The sequence below is a fragment of the Lacerta agilis genome, chromosome 2, assembly GCF_009819535.1.
Source record: "Lacerta agilis isolate rLacAgi1 chromosome 2, rLacAgi1.pri, whole genome shotgun sequence".
Taxonomy (NCBI): Eukaryota; Metazoa; Chordata; class Lepidosauria; order Squamata; family Lacertidae; genus Lacerta; species Lacerta agilis.
The window spans coordinates 88,078,280-88,095,249 of record NC_046313.1 but is presented as its reverse complement, the minus strand read 5'-3'; the positions used below and the strand labels follow the sequence as shown (position 1 = coordinate 88,095,249).

Genomic DNA, 16,970 nt, shown 5'->3' with positions numbered 1-16,970 from the left:
CTTATCTATTCTTTAGAGAACAGATTTACATTTACAGAAAGGATATTGCTGTGTCTTGTGGGGTAGTATAAACCAAATCAGGCTGCCTCAGTAAAACTTAAGGCATTAATTTGGATAACACTTGCTACAAAGGTAGATGTGTCAACATGCTGAAAAACTTTGAATTGGCTGTGCATAGTGACTTGGTTGTTGTTTGCTAATGGACCTTTGTCTCTGTGTTCTGTAGCTTTGAGAGAACCCATGACCCAAATAACAGAGGAGGTTCGAGATCAGTTGGTTGAAGCCTCTGCTGCTACAAGGAAGGCATACAACACTTACAGGAGGGAAGCTGATCCCGACGACCATTATTCAGCTGCAGATGGCGCACAGTCTGCAGCAGACAAAAACAAAGACGAACTGGAGATGAGTCCTGTTATCACAATAATGCAGCCCATCTTGCGGTTTTTGCAGCTGCTGTGTGAAAACCACAACCGGGACCTGCAGGTAGGCTATGCAGCATCTTCAGTCTCAGCTCTACAAAAAAAGGTTTTCTGCCATCCTCTCAGTAGAAAAGCAGACATCTCACTTGGGCTGAGGGCATGGAGACATATGCTATAGCCCTAAATGAACAGCAGTGCCTTCCGAAGACATGTTTGTTGCCAGCTCATTGAGGAGCAAAGTGTTTCTCTGATGGAGTGTGGTAGCTTGGAACTGAAGACCATGCGATATCAAAACTGTCCCTTCCTGAGTGGAAACCTGCTAGAGGGAAGGAAGCATGGGGAGATGTTGATTAATGTTGTTGTTGTTTAGTCGTCTTAGTCGTGTTCGACTCTCCGTGACCCCATGAAACTCTCACTTTCTTCTCAAAGCTTCTCCTTTCTTATGTCCATGGAGTTTTCTTGGCAAAATACTGGAGTGGTTTGCCAGTTCCCTCTCCAGGTGGATCACAACTCTTGGCTATGACCTGTCCATCTTGGGTGGCCCTGCACGGCATAGCTCATAGCTTCTTGGAGTTATTCAAGCCCCTTCGCCACAACAAGGCAGTGATCCATGAAGGGGGTTGATTCATGTAGCTTCCCTCTAAAGATTATCCCTGATCATTTTGATTCGGTATAGTTTACTTTGATCCAAGAAGTTGTGTCTACAGCACTGTTTTATCTGTGTGGTCCAGTTTTGATTGTGATAATTTCACAGTGCTTAACAATAGATGGGCTGTTTGTTCTGCATTAGGCTTGTTAAAGGTTCCAGGTCTAACCAATGAACTAAAAACCTGACAATATGTTTTCTTTGAAGCTCCACAATCTTCGAGACTACTTTGAAACATGCAATGCTGAGATGGTCCAGGACATGTTTTCCAGTGCCAAAAGCTATAAGCAAAGCATCTCAAACAAATCTCACAGGCATGAGCTGGGTCATTTATAGTTTTAAGCCTAAAACACTATGAGTGGATTCATATGAAGCAGGAGATTTTAAAGACATCCTGGACCCAAATCAGTTAAAATCGCAAAGATCAAAAACAGCTCCTTAAAATGAGGAGCATGAAATTGCTTCAGAATTGGCACTGTGTTCTTCCTTGCAGCCTTCCCTGGCCAGTATCCTGGTGGCCACATTCCTAACCACCTGGGGTCTACCCCAGTGACAAGACTCAGGCAGGGAGGCAGGTACACAAAACCAGGTGCGCACACTCAAAAGTGGGTGACTGATAGGATACCTAGTGAGGGAAGTGGGATCATAATAGACCCTCATCAAATTTAGGCTGCTGGTGATGATGGGTTGTAGCCAGAGGTGTTCTTCCATTCACTGAAGGCTTGATCCAGTGCATGGAACAGGGAAGAAGGCAATTTTAAAAACATACCCCCTCACACACCCATCTCATGCTTTTCTGGATGGTTTTTCTAACCTTCTGAAACAGATTTTTTTGGGGGCGGAGTGGTGGTGGTTAAAGACTGAAGGGTGCGGTCAGCCAAAAACCAGCCAGCTCCCTCTTTCCATTCATAGGAGTTTCCCCTTTATCAGAGAGCCCTCCATGAACAAGACACTGTTGAATATATCCCAAATATGGTGAATGCATCCCTTAGATGTGGTGGACTAAGTCAGGATCTCATTGTTGCACACCCAGTTATCCCGCTCATCCAGTATCAAATCCTGGGTGGCCACTGGCTTTCCAGTTACCAACATGGCATTAAATGGCAGCTAAAGCAATGGGCAAGAAGCATTGCCACCAGAGTTCCACTGCTGGATGGAGAAAAGAGAATAGCATAAATATGTCTGATCTCTCTTTTCCATCTTCAGGCTTGCTTGTCTCTCACCTCTCTATTGTCCCCTATCCCAGATACCAGCATAATTTCATCTATCTCCCCATGTCATAGGCAGACATGTGACAAGATTTCATAAGGGGCAGAATAGTAGAAGAACAAGCCTCTGGGGTTGCAGTGAGACTTGGCATGTGTCCAAAAATGCTTACCCTAGATGCTGACTTAGGAACAAAGATACTTAGCAAGCATGAGGGAAAAATATAAGAATTAAGCCCAGAGAGGGAATTTCTAACTAGCTGTAGTCTGCAGGAACTTTGAGTGGGTGGAATGAAAACTTGTTGCTCTTTATAGATCAAAGACAACTAACTAAAAGGAAAGTTTTGAGGGGAGTGAAATGAGTGTAATTGACCTATAGGCACTTGCAAAACATTACAAAAGTAAGAAGCCCTAAATATTTTATCTATGGATGTGTTGAGAGGCTTAGATCACACTGAGATCGTGTTCATTATTGCTTTTAGAAAGTGATGTGTGAATGGAAAACTCTGTGAATCTGCTGCAAAAAATATGTCACATTTTGATTTCTTTTGACCAGCATCAGTGTTCAAAAATGAAACTGAACTTTCCCCTCTCCATTATTTCATATTCATCTATAGAATTTCCTGCGTTGTCAAAACAACAAGACAAATTACAACTTAGTGTGTGAGACTCTGCAGTTTCTGGATTGTATCTGTGGAAGCACAACTGGAGGACTTGGACTTCTTGGGCTGTACATTAATGAGAAAAATGTAGCATTGATCAACCAGACACTGGAAAGTTTGACTGAGTACTGCCAGGGACCATGCCATGAAAACCAGGTAATCCAGTTACTGCAGTAGAAAATGTGACGCAGTCTCAAAATTGGGAATCTCATGTACAACTTGGAACCCTGAACTGTTGGAAGGGACCTCCAAGGGGCATCTATTCCCATACCACCAATCGTTCCAAAGTGTGCTGCTTAACTACAACACCCCAAAGAAATCAGAAATGAGAAGTATAGAACCGAGCATCCTCATCAGTGAGAATCCCCGACACTTTCTTAGTGCAGGGGAATAGCTGGTCTCAGCATGAGACTCTGAAAATACCTTGGTGCAAATAGAGACTAGTTGGATTTGTAGTAAGGTAACGAAAGGGAAGCCCAGTAGTTTAGCTTACTATGGGGCTGCAATGAAAGTAGCATTAAATAGAATGCTCTGTGGGCATTTTTATTTCTCTTAGCGCAATGGGACACTTTCCCCTTCTCCTGCCTCTGTTCCCTCCTCCCCGACTCAGTCTATTCTGGGGTTTTCTCCAACCTTCCAGAGAAGGTTTTGGGACAACATGGGGTACACACAACAGAGTGGAAAGGGAAGAGATTCCTTTGCACTAGTGTAATAATTTAGTTGAATTCTCCCCTATGGAACTTCATGGGAGTGGTGGGCAGAGAGAGACTTAACAGGCCTTTGGGAAGAAAGGTTATGTTTTCTTGTTAGCCACTTCTTTTAACATTTCTTTCTCCCCTGTGCAGAACTGCATCGCGACTCATGAGTCCAATGGTATAGATATAATTACAGCATTAATTCTCAATGATATCAACCCTCTGGGAAAGAAGCGGATGGATCTAGTATTAGAACTGAAGGCAAGTGGATACTCAACTCTGAAGATGGACGGTAGTATCACAACGACAAAGCAAAAGCTTCTATGCAGATCTTGATAATTCTAGCAGGCTCCTTGAGTGCCCTGGGCAGTTTGCTATCACATGGGATTTTTTTTTAATTGTTTTAAAATACAGACTTCATAATATTTTATTTCAAACAGCTTGCCTGTTCTTAATTTAAGATATGGAATGTATTTCATACATTCAAAACCTGAATTTCAAAGAGAACATTAAGTACAATTACTTAGCTATGATACTGCAATTTGCAAAATTATTTCAGCCTGTTAAGGGGCTCAGGGCATGTGATCAGAGCTGTATACATCACCCATCCGGTGACAGAAACCATCAGGTGGTCTTATGCACAGCTGTTCTGCAATTTAAGGCAGAATATAGATGTTGAGGAAACAGGACAAAGGGGCCAGTCATCTATTGATCAATAGCTACTTTGGGCAAGCCATCCAGCGCTGATCCTGATCCATTGGTTAGGCTCAACTTTGAGTTGCAATTAAATCAGTGGAGCCTCTACTCTGCGTTAGTGCATAATTGTTGGACATAGTTGCTGACCTTGCTGCCAGCATCGACTTCTGCATTGTGAATTTAACATAATTTTTATATACAGAACATAGGGGGGACTTCCACTGCTAATTGCAGTTGGGAGGTGCAAGGCAATAGGAAAGGAAAAAGTCCCATTGAGTCCCCTCACGCTATATTGTGGATGGGTAAACTACCATCTGTGTCTAGTACACAGTGTTGCAGTGTGATGTGCATACCCAATATTACAAGGAGGTGTAGAGTGATCCTGTAGTTTCTTGTGAAATACTGTGGTTTGATGTATTCTCCCCCCCCAAAAAAAGAAATCCAGCTTCAGTCTGATTTGAAAACCATATCAGAAAACCAAGCAGGCAACTTACACCATGGAAAACACCCGTGCCCACTGAAGCAGACCGGCAGTGGGTGGCATGGATATATATACCAAAGCATACTGATGTGTACAGCAAAGTTCAATTGTGACTTGAAATGCAGTAGGGAGAAAGCTACCTCACTGTGTCCTAAGGTGGTAATGTGTGCACAGTCTCATCTGATTTCAACCAATTTGTTGTTCTTTATATTTTCCCCCTTTCAAACTCAGCTGCCATCAGTATTCTGTCAGCTCACAGGTTAACAGATAGGTTGTTTTTGTTTTGTTTTGTTTTTAAAAATCTTTTAATGTATAAATATCTATACTTCTGCATATTTAGGGAGTGCCCCAAATGCAAAAAACAACAACACAAAAAACCCATCACCTTATTGTTTATAGTGGTCCTGTTCTGCTTCCAAACTGATAGACACTTGACTTCACAGTTTCAAAGGAGAAAAGATACAGCTATCTTTTGTGTGTTGCCTGAAACCTACTTTCATTGTATTTATGTATCTAAATGACATCATTGCTTCTTAGTAGAAATAGTCTTAGATTTCAACTTTATGATACCTTGCGGTCTTTCACATTTGCTCATCTTCGTTGCTTTGACAGGTTTATGCAGCTGGAAATAGTCACATAGATCTGTGGGTTGTCTTTTTTACTTCTTTCAGTTTTTCATAACACATTCAACTATTCATCAGATATCTTTCTTTGACTTTTACCAGAACAATGCCTCTAAGTTACTCTTGGCAATAATGGAAAGTAGGCACGACAGTGAGAATGCAGAAAGGATCCTGTATAATATGAGACCCAAAGAACTGGTACGTTTCCAAGGATATGCCTCCAAATTTTCAGGGGTTGTGGTGGCACAGGAGAATTTGGCAGTATGCAATAATCCTGCTGCTGGTTGTGTGGCTAAGTTCATACTAAGTTCAGGATCTAAGTAGAGTAATTACTTCCACTGACTGAACTCTTGAAGTGGACTGCAAAGATGTTGGGGGAGTTCATAAGCACACGGGTCAGTTGAGGATGGGTAAATTATTTTTTCCAAGTGAGATTAAAAAGTAAAATAGTGCATCCAGAAAGCACTGTTTGTGCAGCATCAGAGCCTATAAGGATTTGAGAAGCATTGTTGTACAGTTCTCTTCTGACAAATTCCTGTGAAATTATCTCCTGCGCAGCTTGGGGCTAAATGCTCAGTAGCTCTTGGCAGCCTGGAAAACTATGGTGGTCCACTCGGCCTGCTTCTTTGAAGATCAGGTAGCAGAGGGAGGGAAAACACCTGAGGTTCCATGGCGGTCCTCTCTGGATCCTCAAATTTATTTTGATGTAACTGCTAATCAGCTCTATAGTAGTATGGCTGCTTAATTTGCAAGTGAGTCATTGAGATATCACAAATGGGTAGTTGGCAATGCTGTAAAAAAAGAAATGAGAACCTTGCAAGCGTGAAGTGCACTGATCCATCAACACCAATATGAAAACATCCTGTGTTGATGAGGGGTGACAGTGTTTGGATTCAAATAGTCTATCACAACTAGATATCAATTTGACTAGGAGTTGAGACAAAAGCCATTTGACAGCTTCTAAGCGTTTTGTTCCATCCAACATTAATAAACAGCAAAACGTCGAGCCTGGGATTCCAAAGTGCAGGGCTGAAAGTCTATAAACTCGCCACATTGTGCCTTGGTTATGGCAGTAGTCCGAGACGGGTGTGTGATGCAATGTATTTATTATCCAGCAACAAAGGGGTGAGCTGGGGATAAAGTTTCAGTCTTTATTTTGGCTCCTGTTCCACTGAGTCAAGTGATTCGTAATGTAGACTCAATTTGACAGCAAATACCAGCTGCTTTAAAGACAAAACAAAACGGAAAAAACCAACCTTTTATAACTTGAAACAGAGACCTGTACTTCAGGAGGGAGGGAGGGAGCAATAAATGTGAAATTCCTTTAGAGGAGTCTTCCACTTTAGAGGAGTCTTCCAATGCTTTCACTTTGGCCTTGGTATTTCTGTCTCACACCAACACCAACACCACAGTTTTGAGTGTTGTATTTATATTTTCTCCCCAGGTCGAAGTGATTAAGAAGGCTTATCTGCAAGGTGAAGTTGAGTTTGAGGATGGAGAGAATGGTGAAGATCTTGCTGCATCTCCTAGAAATGTGGGGCATAATATTTACATATTAGCCCATCAGGTACAATTGCATTTACGCAAGGAGAATTTTGTGGCACATTCTACGAGTACCCAAATATAGGCAGGGCCATGTGCAACCTATCGTTTGGGCTCAAGTGCACAGATTCAGGAAATCTGATTCTGCACACTGATCATGTTTTCGTACACAAATGACCAGGAGAGTCATGAGGTCAGCATGGATTCATTCCACTGGCAGAAATGTTGCATAAAGTTCCGCAGACTAGTGCCTCCCCTTGGTGCTGTTTGTCCTTAATTTGTGGTTTACCACTGAAATGCTACACCTGTAACTTAGGGAGCACAGGTTCAAAACAGCTTTAGGCTACTTCAGGGGTGTAAAAATATTGTCAGTTACCCTGACCAGCCAGCACCTGGAAGAGTGCAAAGAAAATGCAAGTACATTTCCATTGAGATGCAGGCCGCTATCACCAAATGTACTATTCATTTATTTTAGCTCGCTCGTCATAACAAAGAGTTGCAGAACATGTTGAAGCCTGGAGGTCAAATTGATGGAGATGAAGCTTTGGAATTCTATGCTAAGCACACGGCTCAGATTGAGGTAAAGGCTACAGTAAATTCTGGTCAATCTTCGCTGTGCCAGTCCAAGGAAAGATAAACCAAGAAATTGTTTTAAAATTAGGTGGGAACATCAGCGGAAGTGTCCTGTGCAAACAATACAATGCAGATGTACTACATCAAAAACAACTTGCACCTATGGAATATTATAGCAAATGCAATGCTATCCAATATGTTCTAAACTGGCTTATATTCCATCCTCTTTTGAATTTAATTGAGTTTGCCAATTCTTTTCTAAATGTGCCTAACAAAGGAATAGTTGGCATTCAACCATAATGGTAAATGTATATAATATTGTATATGGAAATGACCCAGCTTTTTGGACTTGAAATGTTACTGAAACAAAAGGGAGAGACCTACAGTAAATGGTGTTACACAAATGGGAATCATGAAGTATTTTTGTGAGGAGAGTAGCAGGTCTACTGCATAAGTGAGGTTCTGATAAAGGAAGAGTTTGCATAATGGGGGGTGATACATGCTCGTTTTAAGGGGCAGCCATACAAACTAATACTTAAATCCTCTATTCTATAGATTGTTCGATCAGATCGCACCATGGAGCAAATAGTTTTCCCTGTGCCCAGTATATGTGAGTTCCTCACCAAGGAATCTAAACTACGGGTGTACTATACGACCGAGAGGGATGAGCAAGGCAGTAAGATAAATGACTTTTTCATGAGATCAGAAGACCTCTTCAATGAAATGAACTGGCAAAAGAAACTCAGAGGTAAACTGGATTGCTGCCATAGGCGATTTTTCAAGATACTAATTCTTGATCTGAGAGACTGCAAAGTTCTTCTCTGCGTCAGAGAAGCCATTTCAGCCTCTGGGGAATTTTATCCTCACACTATTCTCCATGTAATTTTGCTTTCAGTATCTTAAGTATTTTCAGAAAGACTTGGTTTAATCATTAGCTGTGCATTTTGTTGTTGTGTTTCCAGCATTAAATTTCTCGATTACTATTATGAAAACAAACGCTCTGAAGCAGCCAGAAGATTATGCAGATGGATGTCATTGCGAAGGGAATGGCCAGCCATTAATCTTAGGGGCAATTTGCCCTAGGATCCTTGTCAGATATGTTACATAAGGACCAAACTAGACATGACACGGGAGATCTGTGTTCACAATCTCCTGTGGGGTTTTGCTTTGGTTTTTACTTCAAGCAGCTGCATTGGGATGCTAATTTGGGGAAGTAGCTCTCTGAGAAAGTGTGCTGCACCCTTTTCTGCACTATTTCCTGGATGCAAACCTCTTAATGTACAAAGCTACTATCAGCTCAGGGTGGAGTTTGGGGAGAGAATATAGTACAGATGCCACATTGCCTGCAGAGGTAATAGCAACTCCAGCTGCCTCACAGTGCTGCTCCTCTGGTCAAATTAGCTTTAAAATTACATATGTATATAATCACAGGAGACGCTTATCACCGTTCTCCTGCATAATGCCTATGCTCATGCCCATGTTCAAACTGCAAAAGCTCACATCTGTGACTGTCATTTTCGCGGCTACATCATTTCAGCTGATATAGTGGCGAAAGGGGAAGAACTTGTAAATAAGAACCAAACGTTACATTCAGCAATACTGGCCTTAGGTAGGCAGGAAGTCGAAACCACTGAAACAGCTGCATCTGCTTGGCACAATGGTCCACTTATATCTTGGTTGCTTTCTCAGTTTGAGGTTATGACATTTTCTAAAGCTCACGTTCCACTGCGTCATTTTGAAGTTTGGCAATGTAATGATCAGGGACCAAACTTGATGTGACGTTAAACAAATAAGATATACTTGATGTTTGTTTACTAAATAGCTCTAGACCAGGACTATAGCATGGAAGCCGAGGGATATTATTCCTCTGCCACAGTTTAGATTGCACCACTCTCCCTATGCAGCCACAGAATAGCATCTGTGGCTGGGTGATCCCGAGCAGGACTGTGACAGGATTAAAGGGTCAAATCTTCTCTTGTCCTCCATCCTGAACGTTGTGGTCCCAATCTGGTCCCACAGCTACCATTTAGTAAGCAGAAACCAGTCACACATTAAATGCATAATGCAATTATCTGGTTTAGCTCTGAAGCAGCCACTTCCACTGCAGAGAATAAAGGCTGGAAATGAAAATGAGGGTGTGTCGGTCTCAAAAGTTCATGCAGTGCAGAGTGCCATGGCATGCAGTCAGCACATTCTGACCTTTTTGTGTTTTTTAACGCACGGTCAACTTTTGCTCTCCTGGTGCTTGTAAACCAAGTGTTTATATAAAAAGTTGGTTTCTGTTCAGTATGGCCTTTGATCTGAAAAAAGGTTTTCTAGGAAGCAAATGCCCTGAACTTATGGACTCTGCAAACAACAATTAAAGAACAAACTTTAAATCAAATAATAAAGATTACTACAGTTCACAGTGTGTGATTCTAGGAAAAGTTGGCAATACATTGATCTCTGTTGATTTATTCATTGTTAGGGGCAATCTTGTACTTTGAATCCCTTGTAAACATTTTTATTTTTTATTTTTTCAGCTCAACATATACTGTACTGGTGTTCACGCAACATGTCCTTCTGGAGCAGTATTTCCTTTAACCTTGCAGTCCTTATGAATCTTTTGGTAGCATTTTTCTATCCATTTAAAGGAGTCAAAGGAGGTACTAGTATTTCAAAGTTATAAAATGTAGTTTTTACAAAAATCAAAGCAGAATGCCGGCAGGTGGTGGCGGCTAACTTACGCATCTTAGTATTGGTGAATTTTTATCAGTTGCATTATTAAGCACACTATACATCTCAACGGATGTAGGGGTGGCGCTGTGGTCTAAACCACTGAGCCTAGGGCTTGCCGATTGGAAGGTCAGCGGTGTGAATCCCCGCGATGGGATGAGCTCCCGTTGCTCGGTCCCAACTCCTGCAAACCTAGCAGTTCGAAAGCACATCAAAGTGCAAGTAGATAAATACCGGGTAGGTACCGCTCTGGCAGGAAGGTAAACGGCGTTTCCATGTGCTGCTCTGGTTTCGCCAGAAGCCACTTAGTCATGCTGGCCACATGACCCAGAAAAACTGTCTGCGGACAAACGCCGGCTCCCTTGGCCAGTAAAACGAGATGAGCACTGCAACCCCAGAGTCATTCACAACTGGACATAACTGTCAGGGGTCCTTTACCTTTACCTTTACATCTCAAGCAGTGTGTCAGATTAGGATCTGGGAGAACCACTGGCTCTCAGAATGCACAGTTCTAAAGGTGTCTCATCTCAAAATGCAAATTTTAATATTCATTTTGATGTTTTGAACAAAGAGCATGCATGTTAGTCCAGATGGTACACATCAAGTTAGACTGGAAGCTGCAAATTTCCCTACTTAAAAATGGTTTCAGCAGTTCCTTGCCTCAGGGAACCCTGAGGATGGTAGCTGTATAAAACAGATCCCAGATTCAGAATTTTCAGCAGTCTCACAAAACTATAGTTCCCAGGAGTTTTTGGAGGACGTCATGACCATTAAACTAGTACGGTACCAATCTATATCTGCAGTGTATATCTGCCGCAAGAGAACAGAATATCACGGAAAGTTATGCTCTGAGTACAGTTCATAAACACTTCAGCCAATGGCTATGGAATGAATGTTAGGTTCATTAATATAGCCTGTGATGTTAGAGCTGTGTCCTACCAGCTTTGCTCCGCTGCAGCTACTTTATAGACTTAAAATAAGGGTGCTTCACAATGCATGTTGCAGTTAAGTCACATTTCTATGTGGCTTATTGGGAAAGAGAAATAATAACATGCTTTTGCATCAGTGTTGGCATGATTTATAATCCGTTTCAATTGGAGTTGAGCTCTAAGTTCAGTTGGAGTTATATAGTGGTACCTCTGGTTGCGAACGGGATCCGTTCCGGAGGCCCGTTCGCAACATGAAAAGAGCGCGACCTGAAGCGCCGAATCTGCGCATGTGCATGGCACAATTTGGCGCTTCTGTGCATGTGCAAAGCGCGATTTAGCGCTTCTGCGCATGTGTGCACGCCGAAACATGGAAATAACCCATTCTGGTACTTCCAGGTTCGGCGCGTTTGTAACCCGTAGCGAATGCAACCCACAGCGAATGCAACCAGAGGTATGACTGTATTAGTATGACAGCTTTCACATTTTAATGCAGGTTTCTATCCTTTATTTTGTATTAATTTATTAATTGGTATATTTATATGAGGCCATTCAGCACATGGCTCCCATTACTGAGACTTGAAACAATAAAGAGCAGAAACGGTAAGAAAAGAAACCAAAGCCAGGTCTTTAAACACACACACACGAACACAATTTTCAACACCGTTTGACTTATGGGCCATTGACAAGTAAGCTAGTTCTCACATGTGGACTTCACCAATTTTGGCCATGGAAGGAGAAAGTGTTGAGTGCTCACAAACTGGCAATGAGGGACCCTTGCAGTGAGAACTTTGGTGTTGCAATAATTGCTTTATATTATTATTTTAAGCACTTTCCCTTCAAGGTCTAACATTTGTGAAACAATACAAAAGGCTGTTTACAAGGCGGGGAGAGAAGTAGGGCGAGTGCATGCCCCACTTTCAGTATAACTCCAGTTCCCTTAAAAGGATGGCAAGCAACCGTGTATCTCTAATGTCAGGTGATTTCTATTGGATCCCCATATGACACATTCCTAGCTTGGTTTTCAAGATATTTATTTAAAATGAAAAGAGTATTTTGGCTGATGTTGGCTACTGCATTGGAGTTCATGTCGGATGCTTTCTGAAACAGGAACAGAAGCAACGAAAGTGTGCTGTTTGCGCCAGGGCCAATTCAGACTGATCAGTGGCTAACCATAACAGACTTTTAAGTATAATTTACTTAAGAGTCTGCGGTACTCAACCACTTATTGGTCCAGAAATAGTAAGGTGTAGACAAAATGGTTAATAAGCAATACTAAATGTGTATATCAGAATATGGCACTTACAAGGGTAGTTTTGAAATTTTTGTTTCAGGTGAGTAGGGATGCTGCCAAATCAGGGCAGTTAAATTTCCGCCTCCCTAGAAGGTTTCTCTGGGGGCTGTGGTGAAGGCTGGGGCATGTTTACTATAATCTACTGCTTAGTTTTTTTTTAAATGCCTTGCTCTGTTGCCTATGCCAGTCTGTTAAGTTATAGGTGCTGTTTGTTGGCATATTTCAAACTGATATTGTTTGAGCTATTGTTCTTAGCAGCCCAGGGGGCTTTGTGGAGCGAGCAGGATAAATTTTAAACTGAATAAACAATGAACTGTCTCCTCTCCTCAGGTACGTTGGAGCCCCACTTGTCAGGCTTACTTTGGACAGCCATGCTGATATCATTTGCCATAGTTGTTGCCTTACCTAAACCCCACGGCATTAGAGCCTTAATAGCTTCCACAATACTGCGGCTAATATTTTCTGTAGGCTTGCAGCCAACATTATTTCTTCTGGGGGCTTTCAATGTAAGTATCAGATAGAAGTCTCTCTGAAAATATTCTCTACATGCTTGTATGTTAAAAATTCATTCTTCTGCCATAAATCATTAACAACAACCCCCCCCCCCAAAAAAAAGGGTTTCAACCAAGAGTGGCTAACCTACAGCCCTCCAGATGTTGCTGAATTACAGCTCCCGATCATCCCTAACCACTCGCTGAGGATAATGGGAACTGTGGTTCCGTAAGGTCTGGAGAGTCACCGGTTAGCTACCCCAGTTTAAAAGAACGCTGGGACTGGTGTGTTGTGTTAATAGATTTTCTAAAATATGCTCAAGAACGAATGATCTCCAGGCATTTATCTTCTGTCCTGTGCTCCACAGGTTTGTAACAAAATAATATTTTTGATGAGTTTTGTTGGTAACTGTGGAACATTCACTCGAGGATACAAAGCCATGATCTTGGATGTGGAGTTCCTTTATCATCTACTATATCTTCTTATTTGCGCAATGGGGCTTTTCGTTCATGAATTTTTCTACAGCCTGCTGGTAAGCGTTTAATCCCAACAATTTATATTTTTTACTGTACTTGATGACCGTAGATATTAGTGACCCTGAATGATGCTAAATGGGTTTAAGCTGACTTTCAGATGATTCCCAGCACCAGCCATGGCAGAAAGCAGCTTGGAAATTCAACTGCTCCTCCACTTTCCAAACAAATACGCAAAGGGACAAGAGAGAGGGTTTTAGGTTAGACATACAATATTTTCAAGAAATCATTGACAGAGTTACCAAAAACAGCAAAGATATTCAGCATGTGATCTGGTCATGTACTTCACAGCAGTTAACAAGTGTTTACGTAAGCAACGGCAGTTCAATGTGAAACAAATCTTTTACATGTGACTACAAAGCAGCTCACTTTTATGTCCTTGATCTGCATGCACGAAACCTCATTTTTATTCTAAGACGGAGTAGAATTTATGGGCGAATTGCTGCTCAATTCATAAAGCAGCCTAAAGTTATGAGTTGGCCAATTTATATTGCAAACTTCAAATGACATCACTACAAAAGACTGAGAACACCTATTAAGAATGTAAAAAGAGCCTGTTGAATCAGGCCAATGACCCATCTAGTTTTCTTCTCACATCCTGTTCATCTCTACTACAGATGTGCCAAGGGCCTGAACCCCCCCCCCCAACCATTTTTGCCACCCCAATTGTGGGGTGCAAATATGGCAGGCATTTTTGGCAATTTTCAGTAGGGGATGACGAAGGGATCAAAACGGAATGCTTGCAGTAGCTCGCCTGGTGACAGGAAGAAGACATTTTACCACCACCTGCTCCTGTGAATTAGGCCGTTTCATCATTACAAGTAGCATTGCTGGGTTTAAATAAAACAGACACCTTTTCTTAAAAATAAAAATAAAAATAAAATACCCTAATTCCCTTTGGAATGATGTCATGTGATAACAAACCATCATTCACGGGTGGGTGGGGAAGAGTAGGCTGCTAGTTACTAGGGATATTGCCTATGCCACAAAACCTGGGGAGGGGGAGAGTGAGCATGATTGAAACAGATAGGCCTCTTTCACCTCAAATCTCTCCTTACTTGAAAGTGGGGGATATTGTTGGAAAACTTTTGGGTTCTTTTCTGTTACCTGAGCAAATTGAGATTTGGGGGCATGCTGTTTACAAGGTAACGTATAGTTCTGTCAATGGACTTCAGGGTGACTAACTTCCTTTGACTCAGGCTCACTGTCTTCTGGTGTTACTGCAGTCAAAGATGCAGCAAATTTTCCATCAGGCTGCATTGTGGCTTTTCACTGATAAATGAACTACTCATATGGGAATTTCCATGTCCAATTTCAGTCTTTGATTATATTGTAGCCCAATGGTATGCATGCGGAGCAAACAGGCAGTGGAGAAACACCCGAAGGATGCAATGATGTGATCACTATGACACTATTTGTGACTTGGCGTATCTTGTAATTTGTGAGCTAGAAACCAGCTAAGTTCAGCAAGGTTCTGGAACAAGAAAACCAGCTATGTTTATAACTTTTGAGGGGATTTTGAAAGAAAAACTCTGGCCCTTAACACGCCCCTTTACTATGGCTTTCCGTGTTCTTGGTTTGATAATGTTGCTGTTTTCGTTTGTGGTTTTTTTATTTTAATTTTGTTAGAAAGTGATTCTAAACTGTGGCCTCCAAAAATTAATTACCATGAAAAGCATATATGTCAAAATATTGCACCGTTCATGTAGTTTACTAGGTATCGTGGTGCTATCTGTAATTAAAAGTGAACTTATTAAACATTCTGAACTGCCCTTTTTCCAGCTTTTTGACTTGGTGTACAGAGAAGAAACTTTGTTGAATGTCATTAAAAGTGTCACTCGCAATGGACGCTCCATCATCCTGACTGCCGTTCTTGCTCTTATCTTGGTTTACCTGTTCTCGATAGTGGGCTACCTGTTCTTCAAGGATGACTTTATCTTGGAAGTAGATAAGCTCCCTAATGAAACGTTGTCGCCAGGTTCGTACAATAATCATCTTAAACCTCCCTACCCCGCCCCCCCAGTTTGCTATCAGTGCAAATGCACCAAGGGGGGTTTACCCTGTGAATATTATGCCGCAGATGACTGCCTACTAAAATCAGATTTCCTTAGAGAACATTCTGCTAAAAATTTAGGCCTCGGTGCTTTGAAAGCATAGATAATGAGGCTGAAAATAAAACATGACTGCATCAATATCTGCTTTAGAGAATAATGTGGATGTGGTTTTTTTGTTTGTTTTTTGCCCTGTAGCACACATTAGTAGGGATTATCTAGTACTTTGTGATCAAAACTATGTGCGTGTGTTCCAAAATAGCCCATAGTGACCCAGCACAGGACCAAATATAATCATGTTATGTGTTCTAGACATACTTGTGATTTTAAAAAGATCATATAATCGTCTTACATAATTTCCTTTTTTCTGCTTCCAAGTTGTACATTTTTGGCAAAAGAAAAGAAAAGTTTTTGGGGGATGCCTAGGATAGCTTCACCCAGCCCATTGCTCTTCAGATGGTGCTTGGTTGCAGCTCATGCTATCCATAACCATTGGCCATACTGCCAGGGGCTGATAGGTGTCAGCAGTGCTTTTTTTCTTGGGGGTGCTCAAGGGCACCAGTGCCGGCACCTGTTGTTGTTGTTGTTGTTGTTGATGTTGTTAAAAAGTGTGGCACTTACTGTAACAACTTTGTGGTCAGTATCGGCACCTCTTTTTCTAGAAAAAAAACACTGGGCGTCAGGCTCCAGAGATATCTGGAGTGCACCAGATTGGGAAATTCTGATACAGGAAAATTTAAATGCAAAGAGTATGGAGATGCAAATTGGGGAGAATGGCAGAGAAGAGCTAGGCATACAAGTGGAACCCTATTTCTGATCAATGGTAATTCAACTTAACCCTATTTAGGGATCTCATATGCCTCTAGAAACTCCCCACATGCCTGGACACCTGCAGTTACTTTTCCAGGCAAGGGTGGGGCAGAGAAGCATGCATACAATTTGCCTCTGTTGCATCTCTAACTTTCTGTAGCCAAAATAAAACAGGTTATCACCAGTCACAGGAAAAGCCTAGGGTGACTCACTATGCAGCTTAAAGGTTAACTAGGTCTGGAGCAAAAGAAAAGGGGAGGGGAATGTTAACTTTTGCTCTGGTAAAGTGTAATAAGTACCGTATTTTTCTGTGTATAAGACTAGGTTATTTCCCTAAAAAATAATGTCAAAAATTAGGGGGCGTCTTATACATCTCCCCCCATTTTCTTAAACCTGATTCCCCCAAAATAGGGGGTGTCTTATAGACGGGAAAATACGGTATATGCCTGCATGCTGGCCAATGGAGTGTGGAGGCACTTGTTAGGTTGGGAGGGAGTTTAAACAAGGGAGCAAATTGAACTAGACTGACTTTTGCTGGGACCTGTTGTGTGGTGTGAATGTGGGTAGGGTATTTTGGCTAGAAATCAAAGCAAATAGATAAGATGTG

General features: G+C 41.7%; 1 protein-coding gene across 5 annotated transcripts in view; it reads left to right on the top strand.

The window, feature by feature from the left end:
- Positions 1-16,970, top strand: part of ITPR1 (inositol 1,4,5-trisphosphate receptor type 1) — a 131,747-nt gene that overhangs the window by 78,677 nt on the left and 36,100 nt on the right. For all 5 annotated transcript variants that reach the window (XM_033141179.1, XM_033141181.1, XM_033141180.1 and 2 more), the window contains 11 exons: positions 227-483; positions 2,888-3,088; positions 3,778-3,888; positions 5,530-5,625; positions 6,872-6,994; positions 7,445-7,549; positions 8,098-8,290; positions 10,065-10,187; positions 12,808-12,983; positions 13,337-13,501; positions 15,285-15,480. In XM_033141179.1, coding sequence (XP_032997070.1) covers positions 227-483; positions 2,888-3,088; positions 3,778-3,888; positions 5,530-5,625; positions 6,872-6,994; positions 7,445-7,549; positions 8,098-8,290; positions 10,065-10,187; positions 12,808-12,983; positions 13,337-13,501; positions 15,285-15,480 — 1,746 coding nt within the window. The remainder of the gene's footprint in view (positions 1-226; positions 484-2,887; positions 3,089-3,777; positions 3,889-5,529; positions 5,626-6,871; positions 6,995-7,444; positions 7,550-8,097; positions 8,291-10,064; positions 10,188-12,807; positions 12,984-13,336; positions 13,502-15,284; positions 15,481-16,970) is intronic.